Genomic DNA, 23,548 nt, shown 5'->3' on the forward strand with positions numbered 1-23,548 from the left:
CCACTTATCGATTTGCATGATACAGTCCCCCACTCTTGGAAGAATTGTGCTGGGGGTCCTACGCTACATGGTGCAGTCCAGTACTGCTCTCTGACACACATAATTCCAGAACATTCCGGTGTTACTGCAAGGACAAAGTGTTGACGTGGTGAATAGAAACCTGTCAATTCCTCCCTGCACTCTACTGCTTTTCAACTCATAATTTAACAGCTAGTGGCTCAAAGTCCTGAAATATGGGTATAGGAGCATCAGTGACTGGCGTGTTGTGTTAGCGATTGAAAATGCATAGAGAAGTGTTAGAATGTGGTTCACAGAGTTGGAATGGGATAACCTGTGTTGTGCAGGACGCTAAATTAGTCAACAGATGATGTCTCGTTCACTCTGGACATTTACTGTACACACGTGATGGTATTTGTAACAGTACTGTACGGTGGCTTGGCACTCGTGATGAGATATAGAGGTCAATTCATCATTGTATGGCCGCTGAATAAAAGTATGTATATCACAACAAATCATGTTTTATTTGTTCATATCTCTCATAATACTTCTACTGCTACCAGTATTTTCAATGCAATCGCTGGAGAAGCACACCAGCACTAAGCTATCTTAACCACAGTCAGCATCTTTGGTCATTGTTAAGCTGAATGGCTTTCATGTGTGTATGTATACTCATTTGGTGAAATACATATATACTCTATAAAAGTCCATTGCACACCAAAACCTGATGTAGATGGTGTCATGGTGGGGTGGGTGAAGCATCCTTGGTGCAAAAACTTTGTTGTAAGAGATGGGTCCTGTGATGGTGAAGAAGAAGAAGAAGAGAAGAAGAAGAATTGGATACTCATACCTGACAATCTACAGGCGATAATTGTAGGTCCTCCAGCTGCAGCAAGACAAATGTTGTCATGCTGATAACACACCCAGATGGAATCCGCTGTGGGCATCTATGCATATTTTCAAAGACGCTGTTTCAGCCCAAGTACCAGCTGCTAAAAATGATACTGCAAAGTGTTGATGGTGTAAAATACACGACATTCAGCGAAAGCAGTGAAATCCCTTCACTGGAGAAAAGTAAAGCCATACACAGTGTTCATATTTGATCATGTTGGTGTGGAAATCCAGGATAAAATTCCACAACATTTCTGTTTTGGTCGTAATATGGGTGCTGATGTGTATTATTTGAGTAAAACATATTATAGAATCCCAGTATAGTTGGTGATGGATAATGCAACTCTCATTATTGCATTCAGACAAGACAATTTGAATGTAAAGTACATTTACCTAGCTCATGTAGGAACCGACACCTCATTGAATTAATTCGTAAAGATACGTGGAGATTTCTGGAGTCACACACATTATAGAGTTCTTGTTACTGATAAAACAAGAACACTGAATGATGATACATATCGATGCAACTTCATGAGTTTCTATTATGAGTATAAAAGTATGAAAGTAATGGTTAGATCAATACACATAATGCCATGGACAAGTTTGCATGCATCCTGGGCATTCCACTTGAAATGGTCAGTATACATAAACAGAAAATTCGTCTACACATAGATGGAAAATTTCATGTCTCTCGAACATAGAGTTAAGGATCTAGAGGCGAATATCCAGACCATTTTGAGACTGATCAATGAATTAGATGCTAAGGTTACTCCACTTGAAAAGAACTTAAACGACTTAACTGTAAAGGTTGACAGAACTGGCTGGAATGTATATAAGGTGTACCCTGAGAAGGGGTATATAACAAGAAGCCTACTAAGCATAGGGTCATCACAGCATAGAAAGCTGTTCGAGAGAAGTTATAATTGCTAAGGTTAGGACACGGAGATCTAGAACAGACACTGAGAGAAGCCTTTAAACCAGTTACTGGGTCTATCGATGAACTCTCAGCAAAATTATACAGCAACAACGGCATTGATAGGATAGACAAAACATACACTGTCAGTAATGAAAAATCATATGTTCAAGAACTGCGCAAACCAACATGCAAAACATACCCTCATGCTATGATTAAAGGTTTGAACGACCTACGGGACGCTGATCTTGCAGAGATGGAGGAGTATTCACATGTGAAGAATGGATTCAAATATATTTTAATGCCCATTTATACATTACCCTGTAAAACAAAAATTGGGAGAGATGCTATAAGGGATTTTGAGTGTTTGTTGCAGACAGGGGCTAATCGATGTCCAGACAGCCTCCAAACTGATCATAGCGGAGAATTTTACGATATGTATTTCAAGATCATGATGCAGAAGGATCAAATACATCACTGGTCAACATTCACCCATCTGAAGGCGAGTATCGTGGAATGTCTGAACAGAACAATAAAAGCTCAAACCTGGAAGCCTTTTAATCTTCATGGTTCATACAAATTGATGGATATCCCCCCAAAATAATTGCCAAGTATAACTGAGCCAAAACAGTACATTAAAAGTAAGACCAATCGATGATTGTGATAATGGACTCACGGATATCGAATACTATCATATTAAAATGTTGGCTCCACATAAACAGAAGTTTAAGTTGGGTGATTTGGTGTGTATCTCAATATACAAGACAACATCTGAGAAGTCATACCTCCCAAACTGGTTGAGTGAGATTTTAACAGTTTCTGGAATGCAGAGAACAAATCGAAGAACTTACATCTTAATGGATGGCTGTGGCACTGAAATTTCAGAATGCTTTTACACAGAGGAATTGCAGAAGAGCTCGGAAAAACATGTGTTTCTCGTAAAGCATGTCATAAGGACGTTGAGGGAACAGAGCACTAGTTTAATGGCTTGGTTTCCCAGGATCACAAGACAGCTGGATTAAAGCTAACGGTTTGCTATATAATGGGGCGCACAGAGCACAACCAGCACGGTAGTATACCATGCATGATAGGAGATACATTATAAGAGGTGGTGGAATTCTGGAAAAAACTTTCGGTTGAATTATACATCTCAGGGTACAATTAATGCAGAACTGGGACAAAGTTTCAAAAACGTTTGGCACATGGTGATATGGGGATTAATCAGCTTGATGAGGCATGTTTGGAACATGGCATACGTCTCCCAGGACATCACAGTGCAGGTCGAATTTTAGCTGATAAAGCCAAGGCATCATGGGCGAGAAAGGGCAGTGATATAGGGCAGCGCAGTGCAGCATTAGTAGTTGATAAAAGCATGCACGGTAAAATTAAGTTGGGCTTTGGGGTTAATTTCAGTCAAGTTATGAACGTCGCATGTTGTGCACTGAAGAGGAAGAAGATACCAAAGAAGAAGAAAAAGTCGAGGTAGGGTTGTTTAGTAAACTGTAACCTGACAGCGATGTATGCAGCTAGAAACGCCCTGAACCATAAAGGACTGCTTAAAGCACCTCGGGTTCTGCTGATACACAAGACATCGGACGGAATTATTACCTTCCTCATTCTTGTCCTCGTAGGTCTCTCAGCAATGAGTCCACCGGTTCACATGGCTCTAAGCACTATGGGACTTAACTTCTGCCGGCCGGTGTGGCCGAGCGGTTCTAGGCGCTACAGTCTAGAACCGCGTGGCCGCTACGGTCGCAGGTTCGAATCCTGCCTCGGGCATGGGTATGTGTGATGTCCTTAGGTTAGTTAGGTTTAAGTAGTTCTAAGTTCTAGGGGACTGATGACCTCAGAAGTTAAGTTCCATAGTGCTCAGAGCCATTTGAACAATTTTTGAACCATAACCAAAGACTACGTGGAAATACATAGAATGTATAATTGTGAATTTAGATGTTTCTGGGGGACCAGGAATCCACTGGGTGGCGTGTGTCGAGAAAAATACAAATAATGTCTACTATTTCGACTCATTTGGAGACCTGCAGCCAGTTTCATCACCACCAGGACTTTAATACTCGCCTGGCATGTGTGCATCATGTTCCTCCTAAAGTTTACGAAGAAGCATGTATAAGGAGGTACATTACGGATCCACTCGTCAGCTGAGGTTCAGATGCAGTGTCATATAATCTGACTTTAAAAGAACGATCGCCAGTATTACGCGCTTATCACTTCCTAGTGATTGGCTTAAGCACTGGAGAGTGGAGTGTTGCACTAAATGGACTGGAGGCATACAACAGCATTCTGAATATCACAGCGTCTAACAATACACTTCATCAGGAAATTAATGGCAAAAAACATATTATGGAAACAGAATCCGGTGCATACGATACTGACACTTCAAACAACGTTTTAAAACGGTCTGGAAATTGGATTGTGCTATATGCAAACATCAATACACTAACGTCACACAAAGACAGCGAATTCAATGACAGACTTTAACCAGACTGGTTCAACAGAACGACTACTGGATTTCACAAAAGGATAGGGTTTTGAAGATGGACCGTAATAAATTTTACAGATATGACCAGCTCAGTGAATGTACTTCCCGTCAGTACAGTCTGTGTTGTAACAAACTCCTATCCCAACAACAGATTGATTCAAGTAATTTGCAGATTCTTCCCATTACCTGGGAAGGGGCATACAATCGGTGAGCGCTCTACTAAAGATGTATACCTGCCACTAACAGTTCAGACATTGGACTATCTGGAGCTGCATATTGTGGATCGGAATAATCAACTTGTCAACTTTCATGGTGAGGAAATCATTGTACGACTACATCTAATGTGGAACCGCAGTGGCCTCAAATGTGAAGAGACCTGTTATCAGTGGCAGCGACCTTCAACCAGCCCTGACCAGAAGCGTCGTCGACGACCTTCAACGTGTTGGAACCGGAAGTGGTTCAAAAATGGTTCAAATGGCTCTGAGCACTATGGAACTTAACTTCTGAGGTCATCAGTCCCCTAGAACTTAGAACTACTTAAACCTAACTAACCTAAGGACACCACACACATCCATGCCCGAGGCAGGATTCGAACCTGCGACCGTAGCGGTAGCGCGGTTCCAGACTGTAGCACCTAGAACCGGAAGAGGTTGTGACCCACAACCAACCAGTCTCAGGCGTTTGCCGGCGGCACTGCTGGTGGATGAGGAACGTTTCATGGCGATCACCGAGAGGGAAACGATCACAGCAGCGGACTAAGGAAGAATAAGTTAGGGTTTGCATAACGTCAAGCTCTTCCCCCTGTGTTGATGGCAGCAAATAGGAAGTGCAGGAACTCTGACCAGTAAATTGCAGCATTCCGCTAGTCTACCTGTCTCAACATGTTAGACTAAGAACCTTTGTCCTGCACCTCCTGGCTTTTATTGGTTTCAGGGAAAATTAACTGCCTACTTCTCCTGGGGTGGTCCAGACTCATTTGTGAGGGGGAAAACATCCCCTTTCTGGAAGGTGTCGGTATCGCCTTTGAGGTGAAATACTTTGTTGTGTTTTGGACGAAGCTACAGTCCCAGTCTTTTTTATCTAAAGAGATCTGCCGACTACCACTATGAGGTTTGGAAACCTTAGTGAGCACGCCTCTTCTTGGATGGAGTAGGTAGAACACTATTGGCTCTGACAACGAGATAAACTGTGGTGTTTCAGACAATTCTACGAGTTCCTATAGAAGGCACAGCCCTGTCTGGTTCTACTGGGTGGTCCAGGCCCTTCGTAATTCTTAGAAATATATAACTATCATCCCTGACAGTGAAATATTTTGCTCTCTTTCAGACGAAGCTATGGGTCCCAGCTTTCATGGTATACTCAAAAGCATACCAGGGAATGCCGCTGGCAAGTTGTGTACTGTTAAGGCACCTCTAGACGTTCTGGGAGATTCGCTTGTTCCCAACTAGAAATCCAGGCAGATGGTTAAGAGCATCTGCTGGATAATATGTAACATGCAGTCATCCGTGGCAGCGGTGATTAGGGACACAAATGCGCAGGCCGGGCCAAAGCGGGCCGAGAGCAGGTAGTGAGACAAAATACTGGAGCAGACACCACGTTACAGACTGATGCGAACTGATAACAACAGCCGCAGACCGGCCGCGGGAGCCCACTGCCTTTGGTGGCATGCCAGCCAGCACTGTAACTCCAATTGAGTGACAGATGCCACTGTGGCGGGACACCAGCAGTGGTGGCGCGACATCTGTGTAGTTTCACAGATAGCAGTTGTTTTGTGTATTGCATTAGAGACCTTACTAACGTTATTTAAGCTCATTTTATTCAAAATACAACAATTTAAGACACGCTGTTTTCTGTGTGTAGACCAGTTTATAGATTTGTTTCACTATCTTTTTTTTTAGCATGGTGTAATTAGAACAATTTTCATTGATGTTCGTTCTTGTAATATCTTGTCTGTTATCATTTAATCGATGCAGTTCGAAGTTTTCCATGATGTATGGCGAGTTATGAAGCATTTTTCGATGTGTAGGCGAGATTGTGGTTTTTTGTTTCCGTCATCGATTGTTGAGCTTTTTACCATTTTCACAAGAGCGTTTTTCTGTTGTCGTACCTATTTTAAGCAGTTGGTTTATTTGAATTTCAAGCAGCAAGGCTGTAAAGTAATTGTCAGTTCAGGTTCCATACCAAATATTAGAAAATTTTTCCAGCAGCATTATACAGGGTGATTCAAAAAGAATACCACAACTTTAAAAATGTGTATTTAATGAAAGAAACATAATATAACCTTCTGTTATACATCATTACAAAGAGTATTTAAAAAGGATTTTTTTTTCACTCAAAAACAAGTTCAGAGATGTTCAATATGGCCCCCTCCAGACACACGAGCAATATCAACCCGATACTCCAACTCGTTCCACACTCTCTGTAGCATATCAGGCGTAACAGTTTGGATAGCTGCTGTTATTTCTCGTTTCAAATCATCAGTGGTGGCTGGGAGAGGTGGCCGAAACACCATATCCTTAACATACCCCCATAAGAAAAAATCGCAGGGGGTAAGATCAGGGCTTCTTGGAGGCCAGTGATGAAGTGCTCTGTCACGGGCTGCCTGGCGGCCGATCCATCGCCTCGGGTAGTTGACGTTCAAGTTTCATAACTAACCTTTTTCGTAGGACTCTCCATACAGTTGATTGTGGAATTTGCAGCTCTCTGCTAGCTCTGCGAGTCGATTTTCCTGGGCTGTGAACAAATGCTTGCTGGATGCGTGCTACATTTTCATCACTCGTTCTCGGCCGTCCAGAACTTTTCCCTTTGCACAAACACCCATTTATACCAACGTTTAATACACCATCTATCAAGAGGCTTAACACCATACTTCGTTTGAAATGCACGCTGAACAACTGTCGTCGATTCACTTCTGCCGTACTCAATAACACAAAAAGCTTTCTGTTGAGCGGTCGCCATCTTAGCATCAACTGACGCTGACGCCTAGTCAACAGCGCCTCAAGCGAACAAATGTACAACTAAATGAAACTTTATAGCTCCCTTAATTCGCTGACAGATAGTGCTTAGCTCTGCCTTTTGTCGTTGCAGAGTTTTAAATTCCTAAAGTTGTGGTATTCTTTTTGAATCACCCTGTATACATGTAAATAAACGAACACAATTGCCAAGACAGTACCTTACATCATTCCTCTCCAGCAGCTCAGCAAAGATTGAGTCTTTTTCCTGCCAATACCCAACTGGGATACGGGAGGGATAAGTGGGGGAGGGGAGAGGAGTGGGTGTTGTGGTGATGTCAACAGTGCGATATAGCCACATCTACCGCATAAGGAGAGGAGGTGAGGGAACCACCCAGGCAGAGACGCCATCTTGAATGAATTCGGCAACAGTGCAGACTGGCGTCACTTGGGCTTTATTCCACTGCACCTACACACAGCAGAGACAGTGAGCTGCGACCTGTGTGTCGTACAGGAGCCGAGGACGCGGGCGATGTTTCGAGTAGTCGTCACCGGGTATTCTCCTACGTGGCGAATGTCGTGAGTGCTTCGCATCTGCGGAACACCACAGCCGACCTTCCTGGTTGGGAACTTACCTGTTACACACAGATGTTGTTCTATTCGGACGGAAATGTATGGTATAACACGACAGGTGGCGTATCTGGCAAACAGCAGAATGTGTCTTTACAGAGATCCAGAAAGTGGGACAGTCTTTTATCGTTGACCAGTGATATCAACCTCAAGTGTTATACAAGTGTCAAGTACATCTTTTACAATAGACATATCAGCTTGGATGTCTCCATGGAAACGGCGCTCTAATCCATTGCTACAGGCACCAAGACAAGACACGCACATACAACGATGCATTTAGTTTTTTCTAGTGCTCTTTAAGGCTTTAAACACGCGACCACTAACACAAATACGTCAGTAGTATCATTTTCATATTAATACATCATACATTTTGATTCATTACGAATAAATAGCAGTAGCTATAAAATATAGATTATGAACCATAAATGAATAGAAGCTCGTTTCTTGATTAGCTAAACATAAAAGATAAATATTTAAGACTGAAGACGCGAATGATATGTAAGTCGTTCCCCACGGGTGACGGCGGTGCCTTAGGCTGCGGAGCGCCTTCTCTCTACCGTACATATCTCGAGGCTGCTGAGCCTTCAGCGTCAGTATTACTGACAGTGACTGAGGAGGCATTCGCAGCGGGTCAGGCGTCATCGCCATCATGATGTGTAATGATACGTCGTTTCACAGTGTACTTTTACAACATTGCCTTCTCTATGTAATATAAGACTGTAACTTTTGCTATTACAATGCAGACTCTGATGATGGCCCGTAATTAATAGGCCGAAAGCGGTCAGGCGTTAACATCGGCTGCGGTCAAGGCTGCTTTCATAGACGTTTGCGTGGCGTGTGTTCAGTTGGCGCTGAGCGCCGACCCGACTTTGACCTAGTGGAATGTGCTGGCACACTGGTTCCGGTCGCTAGCCCGCGAGGCGGAATCGTTCCGGCACAGGTTCATATCCACGGATCTCAGAGGTGAGTGTTAACGCGCATGCCTACCGTGCGGGCAAATTCGGATGTGTCACCGGGCTCTACATTATCCACAGTGAAGTGCGAATGAAACAAGTATAGGCATGCGTATTCAAATACAGAGATATGTAAACAGACAGAATACGGCGCCGCAGTCGGCAAAGTCCATATGAGACAATAAGTGTCTGGCGCTGTCGTTACATCGGTCAGTGCTGCTACGATGGCAGGTTATCAACATTTAAGTGAGTTTTAACGTGGTGTTATAGTCGGCGCACGAGCGATGGGACAGAGTATCTGCGAGGTAGCGATGAAGTGATGATTTTCCCGTAGGACCATTTCACCAGTGTACCGTAAATATCACGAATCCGGTAAAACGTCAAATCTCCGTCATCGCTGCGGCCAGAAAAAGATCTTGCAAGAACGGGACCAATGATGAGTGAAGAGAATCGTTGAATGTCACAGAAGTGCAACACTTCCTCAAATTGCTGTAGATTTCAACGCCGGGTCATCAATAAGTGTCAGCGTGCGAACCATTCAACAAAACATCAGCGATATGGGCTTCGGAGCCGAAGGCCGATTCGTGTACCGTTGCACGACACGAGGCTTTACACCTGGCCTGGGCCCGTCAACACCGACATTGGACTGTTGATGTCTGCAGACATGTTCCCTTGTCGGACGAGTCTCGTTGAAATTGTATCGAGCAGATGGACGTGTACGAGCCTGGAGACGATCTGATGAATCCGTGATGCCTGTATGTCAACAGGGGACTGTTCAAGTAGTGGAGACTCTGTAATGGTTTGGGGCGTGTGCAGTCGGACTCATAGGGGCCTGTGATACGTCTAGATAATTTCAAAACCAGCCAATGACATAGCAGAATTTTCCCAATTTCTGTGTCATTGTTAAACAACAAAGTATACCAGACAGCGCCCTATACAAACGCAGTTAAGTAATCTACGTATTTCTAGCACATCGATCATAGTGTGGAATTTATGATTATGACTGGCCATCGTACCCTATACAAAGGACAAAGTCGGGGATTGAAAGATCTCCCTGCAACACGGTTCGCCGATTTAATATGCAACTGACCACATCTTGTGAAGGAACAGAGTGAATTGTGTCCGTAACTGCTATTCAGCGAAGACTTTTCTGCACCACTCTTTCTTACAGCATGCTTCCAAGTGCACAAGATCTCTCCAGATGCATACATGTCAAGGAGGGTGGCATCCCCTATCGTTATGTAGTAGACATGAGAATGTTGTGTTGACACAACAGACGATTAAGAAGAGACACATGGTTTATGCTTAACGGATCTCGAGACGGATGGAATTTGAAACATTACATGTAAATCAATTATGCTATCAATTCTAGATTATTATTCCAGTGTCTGGAGTCAGTGCCAAGAAGGTAGCAGCGAGAGAGAAATGATTAAGCATAAACACATGCAGTCCTAAGGTTACAAGGTTCTGCGCCTGAAAACGATATAATGGTAAAGCCATATGATTTCCAAATATTAGTAATGCGGAATGCAGTTAATGATTGGCACGCCAGGGACGCTGTCAAACAATGTAATTTTGTCCACCAAACAGAAATAAATCGCTTAACATAGATTTTTTTCCTTCGGATATTAAAATCTCACTTTTTCTCCATTCTGATGAAAGTTTCAGAATACTGAGCAGTGATCGATAGTTTTTGCAGCAAAATAGTGGAAATTTTTTCGATTTTATGCATGGTAGACATGTGTAGGAGATGTGAGATAAGTTAATACATATGTCAGACGTATCACTGTAGATCTCTGACCTCCGCAGTTTCGTCATGTTAATCGGTAGCAGTGCTGTTTTTTTTGTTTTTCCTGTCGTTGGATGTCACAGAATAACGAGATTCTGGGGGAGAGATAGGTGTGAAATGTATTGGAGTCGATCATAAAAGAATGACTGAATAGATGCCGTTCTATCTTGATAACTGAATCCTCTGAAAAGAATGTAAAGCCCTCATCTAAAGCCCTCATGCATGAAAATTTATAATTTGGACACTAGGAATGCTTTCCAATTATACCAATTTTTCACATAAAACTAATACAAAATAACTCCACCCATTTTCACGGAAACAAGACTGTCTTTTATTGCCAGTGCCATTGCCATCGCAATTGCGTTTTTTAATAGAGCTCCCTTATAAGAAGTATACTGACATTAAATACAACTTTTACACTGAAGTGTACCCGCCAGGGTACTTCAGGACTGACACAAATTGCTGGAAATATTGTCTCACTCTCTTGGGGTTGGCGCTATTTGCTTGGCACATTGTATAAGTCACGAGGGTACCTCACGATTGACACTACTTTTTGAACATATTTGTGCCAGCATAAGCTGCTGCCAGCGCATCGGCCGGCAAAGATGAAGCGCGAAGGTCGATTAGTCGGTGCTGGATCAACGATTAGTCGGTGCTGGATCAAGTGTGCCTCTGACGAGAGAGGCCAGAGACACATCCACAAGCAACGTGCCGCCAACGCCATCTCGACAGCATCTGTTGCGCCGCCGCCGCTGACCGGGGGGGGGGGGGGGGCTACTCACGCACTCAGTCATCCAGTCCGGTGTCTATCGGCTCACTCGCAAAAGCGGGTTTAGTTCACCACAGGCTACGACAGTACGTAGCGACCAGATTAGTGACTACAGTGGGACTAGTTTACCTCAACCAGATTTGTACTTATTAGCAGTGAGAAACTAAAGTTTTTAATAGCAAGATTACTCATTACATCAATCTGCAAGAGGACTATTACTGATGAACATGTGCCACAAAACATGGACTCAGTTTTAGTTAAGTAATGTTTCCGGTTCCTGTAAATAAAGAATCATATTAATGCACATGTGCCACCCACAACAATATCATCTCCTTTGCTTCGTTGCGGTACAAGACTCTACAACATTGGCTCACTCACAACAGTAGCACAGGGTTGATGCTGGGCACGATGTTCCACACACGGAGGTACCTCAGAACTCGTGCTCCTCGCTGTAGCGTAGTGTCAAACGTGAGGGTATCTTAGGGCTGATACTATCTGCTAGATGCATAGTCTCCTCCGTGAGGATACTATAGGCTTCACGCTAGATGCTGTGCGCAATGTTATACTCGTGAGGGCACTTCAGGAGATGCATTGTCTCACACATGAAAGTATCTCAGGAATGGCGGTACTAGCTAGACACATTGTTTCACAAACGAGAACACGTCGGGTTACTCTACTTGCTGGGTACATTGACACGCTCAGGACGTACGCTGCTCCCTGTATGACTGTGTCACACATGAGGATACCTCCACACTGATGCTACTTGCTGAACAGGTTATCCCATTCACGAGGCTACCTCAGCCTATTCTACTTGCTGGGCATGCTGTCGCAGTCACGAGGCTGGTGAAACACGACTAACACTTCTTGCTGGACTCGTGACGGCATCTTGGGGTTGACACTGCTTACTTGGAATATTCTCCCACTGACGGTTGTACCCCAGGACTGACACTTTTCCTGAGCACACTGTCTTAAACATGAGCATACGTTTTTTCTCTCACAAGAGTGGAAAACTGTGAGGTCAGGAAAATGCACCGACGGCTTACACTCGAGGCAGTGTAAAGATATAACTCGACACATTCCCTCTAGTGAGATACACTTCTTCGTTGTTTTTCGTATACAATACATACGATAATTAACGGGGAAGGACGACACGGGTGAAAGTCCATGGTAACAGAAGCAAAAGCGTTCTAATAAACACGATTCTTCAAATGCCCCGTTTGCGAGAATTGATTTCACTTCGTTAAGAGCTGCCGTGACTCTAGTTTGAAGTATTGTCCTTGTTAGTAGCAACGTGTTTCAGATGTAGGCTTTTGGATTTAGTTCGCATTTTATTGGGCCTTTTGCTCTCGGGTGGAGGACGTGGTACACACAAAATGGGGCACCAGCACGAGAAGTGTAAGGAGGCTGTAGGGTGAGGGGTGCGCACGCCAGCCACGGGCTGTATCTCGGCCCCCTAAACAGCGTCACCTCTCAGTCCTCCGGCAACTTCTCTGTGACGTCGAAAGCGACGTGTACCGCACCCTCTCTGACGTGGGCGAGTTGTCTGAAAGGCGAGCGCAGTACTGGCTCCAAGTACAAGGACGACACGTGGAGCGGTCTCAGTCGCACAGTAGTTTGTAACGTCGAAACGCCCCTAATAAGTTGCCAGTTGCGTCTTTGCATTCAGAGTAATCTGAGTTTACGCGATTTGTTTCATTACCACCCTCTCCAACTGGGCAGCAATATTATAATTAGCAGAAGCGCTTGCAGAAGATCAATGCATCGAGTTCTTTTTCTATGCTATGATTCTCGATGTAGCTCGGTTTCCTCGCTTAGACAGAGTAGGAGCAGCTTTTGTTAGTTTTATTATTCGATTTACAGTTTATAAATTCCGCAAAAGTTGTTCAGCCTCAGCTCTGAGATAGGCTGTCGCTGAAGCGAGTTCCTCGAAGAGGGGAGACGAAACCCCACCCCAATGGACACCCTGGGGTCGGTTCGCGGAACAACAGTGACTGGTTGCCGGTTGCGTGTTGTGTGCGGTGTGCGTACTCCAAAACCGAAGAGGAAGAAAGAAGCCGTTCGGCCACTCTTTGGCGAGGCTCCAGACTGCAGTTGAGAGCCCCTCTGATCATAACAATGGGAGCGTGCTTATGGTGTCGGCGGTGGCACTGGAAGGGGGCGTGGCCTAAGGCATAGGCACTCTGACACGCCTCGACTCAAATAATCGAAGGAGAGACTTTCTTTGTAGTTCTGACGCCAGATATTTTCTAAGAGAAGACTGAGTCCTCTCCCAAGGTGGCGCCAGACTTTAGGAGCCACAAACAAACGCTACCTCTTTCAGACTTGATCGTCTTTCTCTATCTCGTCTTACATGGTAATTTTCCATTCGAGTTTCCTAGGAGTGGAGGTGAGGATTTCTGCTTCCCTCTGTCCCACTAAAGATTAACGTGGAGCGAAGATGAAACTGCAAAATCTCACTCATCCAATTCGTGCACCAATTGTTCTTGCTGTGCCATTGGCCAGCGAACGAACGTACGCCTTTCTTAGGCAGAGCCCAAGTGCAACCCAGAAACTAAGTGGCAGGGATGATTTGGTGCGAGACTGTGTTGTGAATCAGCATTCGGATTACTGCAGCTGAACTTGGAAGAATTTGGGTGCTGATGGGCAGCAATGGTGAGTTCACGCGGGAACCCGACTACCTGTTGATAAGTGTGACGCCGCAGGTCGCGTGTCAGCTTTCGTTAGCCTTTGCTCACTCTGATAGGCGAACCTTTCGTTAGCTAAATTCCAATAGTCCCAGTAAAAATCAGATTCTTAGGTCAAAAGTAGACTGTAAATTAATTTCGCAAACCTTGACGGGTTTCCACATGTGCTATTCATACAAACGCCTAATCTGCGGTTTCGACTTCCTTTAACGTATGATTAACTGTTGCGTAGTCATAATACGAGGATCTCTGCAGTTGTTCCTAGTATTAGCTAATGATACGTGCCTAGAGCCCCAACTGTTGGGAGAGGAGTGCATTTACATTTCCTTTGCCCTCCCGCCTTTTCCATGGTCCGCACAAGCGAGACTTGCAGAACACTTAATACTGATCATCTAATGATCCATCATTTGATACTGTGTTGTCTGTAGGTCGAGGTTAATTAATATGTTTTGATACTGTACATCATAAAAACTACATTAAATTTGTCTTATTGATTAAGGTTTTTCTATAATTATTACATCTCCCTTTTCTTAACTATTAGTAGAGCGTGCAGGTGCCATTATTTGCAGTTTTAGTGATATCTGAATGTCGAGTCACTTCCCTGCGCAAGTCAGAATCTAACTACATAGGAATACATGCAGAACACCTCTCCTTTACTGTTTTCACTTCTTGTACATAGCTTACCCAGTCAGTATATTCTACTTACTGACATATGCGTAACTATAAGCACACAATATACATCTCCATCTGAACTCTCATTTATGTTCCAAAACTTGCCTGAAGCAGTACTGTAGTTCTTGTTAACGTGGGGCGTGGGTGAAATTTGAGCCGAAATAGACGGGGACTTGATCGAAAAGTTTGCAATTCACATACGTTTGTACTCACTGGGACAGTATCTGTACTGGAGTCAGAACTGACAGCCATAATCATCTCACAAACGGCTCGCTTGGGGTGTCGCGTTTACTTCAACATTTCAGCTTTCACCCGTGTCAGATTCCACTATCAATTATCGTACATTCTGTATGTTGCACGTCATTTTTCTTATATTACTTTTTGTATCACCAGTACCGCTGATAGAACACTAGGAAAGTCCTTTCCGCAGTTACGGATTTCCCGCTCGTGATGAGACAAGATTTCTGTGTACTAATTCGGGATAACGGAAAACACGTCACGTCAGATCAGGAAATGAACGAGGATAATCGTCAGCTTCCTTCTTATTGTTTGTACGTCACGTATACATGTTTACTGCTCAACGCGTTGTGCTGTACGGAATTTGTTCTACAAGAATAATAGTTCGGGAATGATAATGCGGGAAAAACTGGCGTCGGTACTCTTTGGAACGGTTCACGAATTTCTCTGGGTTCATCCTTCTGACCATTATACGAAGTGTAGGTGAGAGACGTAACAGGTTTCTCCGTTTGTACTGAAAAGTGATACGTCGACGACATCTTGACCATTTAAAAAGACCTAACGACGGTATTGATCGACTTTTCAGTATGTTTTACGAGTTTCACGAAAATATTTCATTCACTTGTGAACGTGAAAATGAGTTCAGGCAGTTAAACTTTCTAGATCTCACTCTTACAATAGTAAACGACAAAATTAACTTCAATATCATCCGTAAAGAAACCAGTTCTGATTAAATTATACCTGTCACTTCAGTACACCCGCATTCTCATAAGAAGGGCTTTTTTCATTCGGCCACGTCCACCCCCAATTCTGAAATCAATCTGATTGAAACTGTTGCGTCAGTAATGACCCTTCCGTAGTAGATAATATTTTTAGTAGTAAAACCAATAAGAGAATCACCACCCTAGGTCTTTCTAATAATGAACCTAATCAAAAGAAAAAATTTTTCCTTTGTACCGTTTCTGGGACCAGTTTTTTACAGGATACAGCGTCTGCTTCAAAATAAATAAACTGCAGAGTAGCCTTCTCCACTGGTAATTCTTTAAAAAGTAACATCACACATAACTTGAAACCTACGCTTTCCCCTTTGCAGAATTATGGTGTTTATAAAATTATTTGCGACAAATGTCCCGCCCATTACATGGGGCAAACAGGCCGAGCTATTTCTATAACATTCAAGGAAGACCTTCTAGGCAAAAAAGGCACCAATACTCACAATTCAACTTTCGCTGAACATCTGTTGATGATAGGGCATAATCCTAAAGATGTAAAAGACGCCGAGATCTTGCACTCGGAGGAAAAAGGCTTTAGGCTTAATATCTTAGAAGAGCTAGAAATTTTTAAAGATCTATCTCTGAAGGACGGTCTCATTCTTAACGAGCAGTTGCAAGTACGCAACAAAAACTTTTTTCAAGGTGTAGAGCCGCTAATTAAAAATTGTGTGAATTGCGATACCCTCCTCAATGTACTCTCGCTAACATCGTTTTCCCTTCCATTTTCATGTCTTCTGTGTACATTCGTTGAACTTTTTTTTCTTTTATAAAAATGGCTGTTACGTTATGTTGTAACTTTGATACACAGGTTCCTGTTTGTTACCTATAATGTTTAAAACTGTCTTTGTAATGCCTTATTGTAATGTCTGTAATTCGATTACTTGTTGCCAGTTGGCGCGAATCTGTTTTCGTGTCCACCATGTGTCTACCTCTGCCTGTTAGCCGTTTTGTCGCCGGCCGCGGTGGTCTCGCGGTTCTAGGCGCGCAGTCCGGAACCGTGGGACTGCTATGGTCGCAGGTTCGAATCCTGCCTCGGGCATGGATGTGTGTGATGTCCTTAGGTTAGTTAGGTTTAAGTAGTTCTAAGTTCTAGGGGACTGATAACCACAGCAGTTGAGTCCCATAGTGCTCAGAGCCATTTGCACCATTTTTTTTGTTAGCCGTTTGGTCTGACGGTGGCGGCTGTGTTGGTGCAAGTCTTGACACTGAGCGACCTTGCGGCTGCCATTCTGTTTCCATGGGATATTTAATCCGGTTGACAAACATGTTATATTTTTACGTCTTAATCAAAAAAATGGCTCTGAGCACTATGGGACTTAACATCTATCGTCATCAGTCCCCTAGAACTTAGAACTACTTAAACCCAACTAACCTAAGGACATCACAGAACAGCCAGCGATCACGAGGCAGAGAAAATCCCTGACCCCGCCGGGAATCGAACCCGGGAACCCGTGCGCGGGAAGCGAGAACGCTACCGCACGACCACGAGCTGCGGACACGTCATAATCGTTTTTCTTGTGACATTTTCTATTTGACGAAAGCACTTGTGCATTGAAGTTGACGGTGGACTGTTTGAACATCTTCTGTGAGGAAACGTACAGAATTAAAGAAACCATAACACAACAGTATCTTAATTTACCGTCACCTGCACCTTTCATGTTCGCAGTCAAATAGAAACGCGCAACCCGCTGTTCCGGCTGGCCTCTACAGTTACGCTCGAGCACGCATTTCTGGCGGTGTGTCTCCTGCACATCTGGCGAAAGCCCTAGATTAGCGAAATTCTAGCAACGCGTGAGCTTAGCATCAGCGGTCCTCGCCGCGCAGTATTCGCGGCCGGCGGGCCTGCTACTTACCGGTGTCCATGGCGACGAGCGTGAGCAGGTAGGAGGCGCGCTACTTACCGGTGTCCATGGCGACGAGCGTGAGCAGGTAGGAGGCGCGCTACTTACCGGTGTCCATGGCGACGAGCGTGAGCAGGTAGGTGGCGCGCTACTTACCGGTGTCCATGGCGACGAGCGTGAGCAGGTAGGAGGCGCGCTACTTACCGGTGTCCATGGCGACGAGCGTGAGCAGGTAGGAGGCGCGCTACTTACCGGTGTCCATGGCGACGAGCGTGAGCAGGTAGGAGGCGCGCTACTTACCGGTGTCCATGGCGACGAGCGTGAGCAGGTAGGTGGCGCGCTAGTTACCGGTGTCCATGGCGACGAGCGTGAGCAGGTAGGTGGCGCGCTACTTACCGGTGTCCATGGCGAAGAGCGTGAGCAGGTAGGAGGCGCGCTACTTACCGGTGTCCATGGCGACGAGCGTGAGCAGGTAGGAGGCGCGCTACTTACCGGTGTCCATGGCGACGAGCGTGAGCAGGTAGGTGGCGCGCTACTTACCGGTGTCCATGGCGACGAGCGTGAGCAGGTAGGAGGCGCGCGCCTCGCGGTCCAGCGGCCGCAGCACGCGCACCTCGCCCGACGTGGCGTTCACGCGGAAGACGTCGGCGTCGCCCTCCTTGAGGAAGTAGCGCACCTGCGCGTTGTGCGGCGGCGAGTCGGCGTCGTGGGCGCGCACCGTCAGCACGTACCCGCCGCCCGCCGGCGGCTCCTGCCGGCCCACACGGAACGGCGTCAGCACGCGGGCCCAGCTGCCCCGGCCACTGACGGCGCGTCGTCTCCACTCTACTGGGGCACATTTGTGCGTGCCACTCGAATACGACGTACGTCTTTGATAGGCTTTATATCGTTGACTCTGTAAGACCGCAGACCCGAGAGATACGGTTTCGGTGTGAGATTACTATAGTGTCGAAGTAAGAGAGCGCTCGGCGTGCAGTTGTAGGTAGCGGTCGGTGAGCGACAAACGATGGAATAGGCAGTTTCTTGCGGTGTGCTGTGTGAAGCCACCGAGTGTTACATTAATTTAGGTATGTCAGTATTGTTGGACATAGAAGCAGAAATTCTCGTGCAAGCGAAGTAAACATGTTAAATAATTAAGATTTCTATTTTTGGCAGCGCGTTAGTATACATGAGTTGGCTGACAATTTTTAACTCTCGAGTAATCCCAGAATGAACGTAAACCGTTTTGATAAAAAGCTACTGATATATTTCATTTTTGTAATGTTTCTAAGATTTCTTAATAGACCTATATCTAATTCGATGATCTTCATTTACGTTGGATTAGTGAGGTTAAATAATATTTTCTGTTTAAATCTCATTGTTTGCGAATGAATTGTGAGTAATGTAACTTCAGTTGTCAGATGGTTTCGAAAAGACAAAGTTAACCCGCAATATAATTTTGCTAAAAAAAACTCAGTGTTAGTAATTCAGCACAATCACTACCGCCTGCCTGTCCAGGTCATACGTTTTTGAAAGAAGTTGGATTTCTCATGAATGTTTTCGTTTATCAGCAAAAAGAATTTCGTGTGCATTTCAAGTATTGTGGCCACCATTGCACAGTGCAGAGTCTGTAGCTAGCATTTACATATCTTTTATGAGAGAGCAGAATATATGGTGTTCCACCGTTGCTGCTTTACAGCTAAGACAATATAAATATTTGTATGCACTAGCCATCATTCAAAGTATTCTATTCGAGGAGAATAATTTTACCAAGTATCCAAAAGTTTTCTATTTCAAAGAACGTTTTACTCTCCATTCGTCTTTCGTTCACCGACAGCTACCTACGACTGAACGCCAAGCGCTCTCTTATTCCAACACTACAATAATCTCAGACCGGAAGGGTCTGCGGTCTTACAAACTCAGCCGTATAAAGCCTATGAAAGACATACATCGTTTATAAAATCATATTCTGGTGCCACATAGAAATGTGCCCCAATAGACTCCTTTCAACGGACCGTCAGCCAGATATTGAGGCCAAATAACGTGTAGTTTACTGCACCTCGATCTGTCCCCGCGTCTAGTTGCCCTCCATCCGCAACCCTTTCTAGTCCCTCCCGAGCGTAATTTCAATAGCCTTCCCTTCCCAGACCACGGATTGGCCCTGGAACCTACCCTTCCATCCAACTGTCACACGCCCAACCCAACCATCCCGTCCCAAATGAAGGCTTCACGCCACCCTCTGGCCTGTCGTAAGACGTACACCGTATCGGTCGGCTTCCTTCCGACACAGACGCACCCCGCACCGTTTGCCATCCTCCGCCACTGTTGCCACTCACCACGTTCTCCATGACGTAGGCGAGGTAGGGCGAGTCGAGGAAGACGGGCGGGTTGTCGTTGATGTCGCGCACGGCGACGGCGACGGTGGCGGCGTCGTGGCGCGCCGGCCGGCCGCTGTCAGTGGCGCGCACGCGCAGCAGGTAGCGCGGCGCGCGCTCGAAGTTGAGGTTGTTGGCGACGCGCACCACGCCCGTGTCCTCGGCGATGCTGAAGTCGCGGTTCTCGTCGCCCGCCACGATCGCGTAGCGCACCACGCCGTTGCCGCCCTCGTCCACGTCCGTCGCCGACACCTGTCCGCACACCGAGCGCGTCAACGACAGCGACAACGACGACGACGACGACGACGATAAGCGGTAGGAAGCGACTGCGCTGTAGCCCCACCTGTGGCGCCCGAGTCGTATCTCGCAAACTGTTTACAGGACTGGGAGAAAGCAATGAAAGAGGCAGCTGCCTGCTAGAATTTTGCACGCATCGTAAATCAGCCATCGACACATCCACATCAACGTGCACACTCTGCAAATCACATTTTAGTACCTGGCAAAGGGTTCGTCCAACCACCTTCACAATAATTCTCTACTGTTTCGCCGCGCGGGATTAGCAGAGCGGTCTAGGGGCTGCAGTCACGGACTGTGCGGCTGCTCCCGGCGGAGGTTCGCGTCCTCCCTCGGGCGTGGGTGTGTGTGTGTGTGTGTGTTTGTCCTTAGGATTATTTAGGTTAAGTAGTGTGCAAGCTTAGGGACTGATGACCTTAGCAGTTAAGTCCCATAATATTTCACACACATTTGAACATCTATTGTCCCAATCTTGTACAGCGCGCGAAAAGAAACGAAGACATATCTTTCCGTCCGAGCTCCAAGGATTGAAGAGGACCGAAAGGCCTTGTTATACCAGCGTACAACACGCCCCGCCCAGCCATTGTAATTTAAATGACACTCGCTCAAGGACTTGACGACCAACCGATTTTCCTGGAAAGAATCGAAATACTTCTCAATAAATCGAATACGTGACCAATTGTTCACCAAAAAAGGATCTGTATAATCAATCCAGATACAGTTCCGCACTGTCGCCTGATAAAAACGGAATATCAGACCAGCTGTGTGGCTGGATTGAAGAGTTTTTAGCAAACAGAACACAGCATGTTGTTATCAATGGAGAGACGTCTACAGACGTTAAAGTAACCTCTGGCGTGCCACAGGGGAGTGTTATGGGACCATTGCTTTTCACAAAATATATAAATGACCTAGTAGATAGTGTGGGAAGTTCCATGCGGCTTTTCGCGGATGATGCTGTAGTATACAGAGAAGTTGCAGCATTAGAAAATTGTAGCGAAATGCAGGAAGATCTGCAGCGGATAGGCACTTCGTGCAGCGAGTGGCAACTGTCCCTTAACATAGACAAATGTAATGTATTGCGAATACATAGAAAGAAGGGTCGGCCGAAGTGGCCGTGCGGTTAAAGGCGCTGCAGTCTGGAACCGCAAGACCGCTACGGTCGCAGGTTCCAATCCTGCCTCGGGCATGGATGTTTGTGATGTCCTTAGGTTAGTTAGGTTTAACTAGTTCTAAGTTCTAGGGGACTAATGACCTCAGCAGTTGAGTCCCATAGTGCTCAGAGCCATTTTGAACATAGAAAGAAGGATCCTTTATTGTATGATTATATGATAGCGGAACAAACACTGGTAGCAGTTACTTCTGTAAAATATCCGGGAGTATGCGTGCGGAACGATTTGAAGTGGAATGATCATATAAAATTAATTGTTGGTAAGGCGGGTACCAGGTTGAGATTCATTGGGAGAGTGCTTAGAAAATGTAGTCCATCAACAAAGGAGGTGGCTTACAAAACACTCGTTCGACCTATACTTGAGTATTGCTCATCAGTGTGAGATCCGTACCAGATCGGGTTGACGGAGGAGATAGAGAAGATCCAAAGAAGAGCGGCGCGTTTCGTCACAGGGTTATTTGGTAACCGTGATAGCGTTACGGAGATGTTTAATAAACTCAAGTGGCAGACTCTGCAAGAGAGGCGCTCTGCTTCGCGGTGTAGCTTGCTCGCCAGGTTTCGAGAGGGTGCGTTTCTGGATGCGGTATCGAATATATTGCTTCCCCCTACTTATACCTCCCGAGGAGATCACGAATGTAAAATTAGAGAGATTAGAGTGCGCACGGAGACTTTCAGACAGTCGTTGTTCCCGCGAACCATACGCGACTGGAACAGGAAAGGGAGGTAATGACAGTGGCACGTAAAGTGCCCTCCGCCACACACCGTTGGGTGGCTTGCGGAGTATAAATGTAGATGTAGATGTAGATGTAGCTCTGATTTCCCTTATTTCAGCCGCACGGGGTAGGCGTGCGGTCTAAGGGCGCTTTGTCACGGTTCGCCCGGCTGCCTCCGTCGGGGTTATGAGTCTTCCCGACGCCTTGTGTGTGTGTGTTCTTCTCAGCACAAGTTAGTTTAGGTTAGGTTAAGTAGTGTGTAAGCCTAGGGACCGATGACCTCAGCAGTTTGCTCCCATAGTTCCTACCACAAATATCCAAATTTCCCTTAATTTATTATGACGGTCGTTTCTCCCTATGTAAGTCGGCGTCAACAAAATATTGTCGCATTCGGATTAGAGAGCTGATAATTGAAATTTCGTGAGAAGATTCTGCCTCACACGAATAACGTCTTTGTTTAAATGATGTTCACCCGAAACCCTGTATTATTTCAGGGACACTCTCCCTCTTATTTCGCGATTAGACAAAACGTGCTGTCCTGAGTTGAACTTTCTCGATGTACTCCCTAATTCTATCCGGTAAGGATCCCACACCGCGCAGCAGTATTCTAAAAGAGGAATGACAAGCGTAGTGTGTGCAGTGTCTCTATTAGATCTGTTAACATTTTCTAAGTGTCATGCCAATAAAACGCAAGCCTCGATTAGCCTTTCCCACAACATTTTCTGTGTGTTCCTTCCAGTTTTAAGTTCTTCTTATCTTCCTGGGTTTACCAATACTGAAAGAACGTTGCATACGAACCCGCCTGGGTAGGATGTGTCCTGTGTGGAATTCTGTGAGCATTACGTTGTCAATGCGACGTGTAGCGATTCCAGAGCCGCTGGGGCTGCTTTGTACAGCTTTCAGTGACCATTTTCTGGCAACGTTTGAGGGTAGTGCACCATTGTGTAGGATAAACAAAAAAGCGATAAATTGTAAAGCGCGTTGTTTAGAGCATTCCGGTCTCGTGATAGTGGTGAGAGGCTAACAAGATTATTTCTTGCAGACCTTAACATGACAGAGTGTATGGAGTGGCATTCAGGCGCCTATGCCTTGCCCTCGTGAGTCGCCGACTCAAGACCACCTCACGTATCAAAGGTTTTCACGGAACTACTTCTATTATCCGTCGTAACAACGCGTGGTGGAATCCAAGAATCCAAATACGAGCTCAAGGAGAACCATACTGTGTTTGACTCTGACAGACCACGCAGTCTTTTATCAAGTGTGTACGTTCTCGTACTGCAGACTTACACACACCATCCGGCCGTGTCACCGACTGCGCCGCCCCTCCATCGGAGGTTCGAGTCCTCCCTCGGGCATGTGTGTGTGTGTGTGTGTGTGTGTGTGTGTGTGTGTGTTTTTTTTTTTTTTGTTCTTAGCATAGGTTAG

The 23,548-nt window shown here is 45.4% G+C and overlaps 1 protein-coding gene across 1 annotated transcript in view; it reads right to left on the reverse strand.

Moving 5' to 3' along the window:
• The window catches only part of LOC126195803 (cadherin-related tumor suppressor-like), a gene marked incomplete at its 5' end in the record, with an annotated part of 496,439 nt that overhangs the window by 262,832 nt on the left and 210,059 nt on the right, over positions 1–23,548 (reverse strand). The window contains 2 exons of the mRNA XM_049934438.1: positions 18,135–18,345; positions 19,910–20,200. Of these exons, the coding sequence (XP_049790395.1) occupies positions 18,135–18,345; positions 19,910–20,200 (502 nt within the window). The remainder of the gene's footprint in view (positions 1–18,134; positions 18,346–19,909; positions 20,201–23,548) is intronic.

The sequence above is a fragment of the Schistocerca nitens genome, chromosome 7 (genome assembly GCF_023898315.1).
Source record: "Schistocerca nitens isolate TAMUIC-IGC-003100 chromosome 7, iqSchNite1.1, whole genome shotgun sequence".
Taxonomy (NCBI): domain Eukaryota; kingdom Metazoa; phylum Arthropoda; class Insecta; order Orthoptera; family Acrididae; genus Schistocerca; species Schistocerca nitens.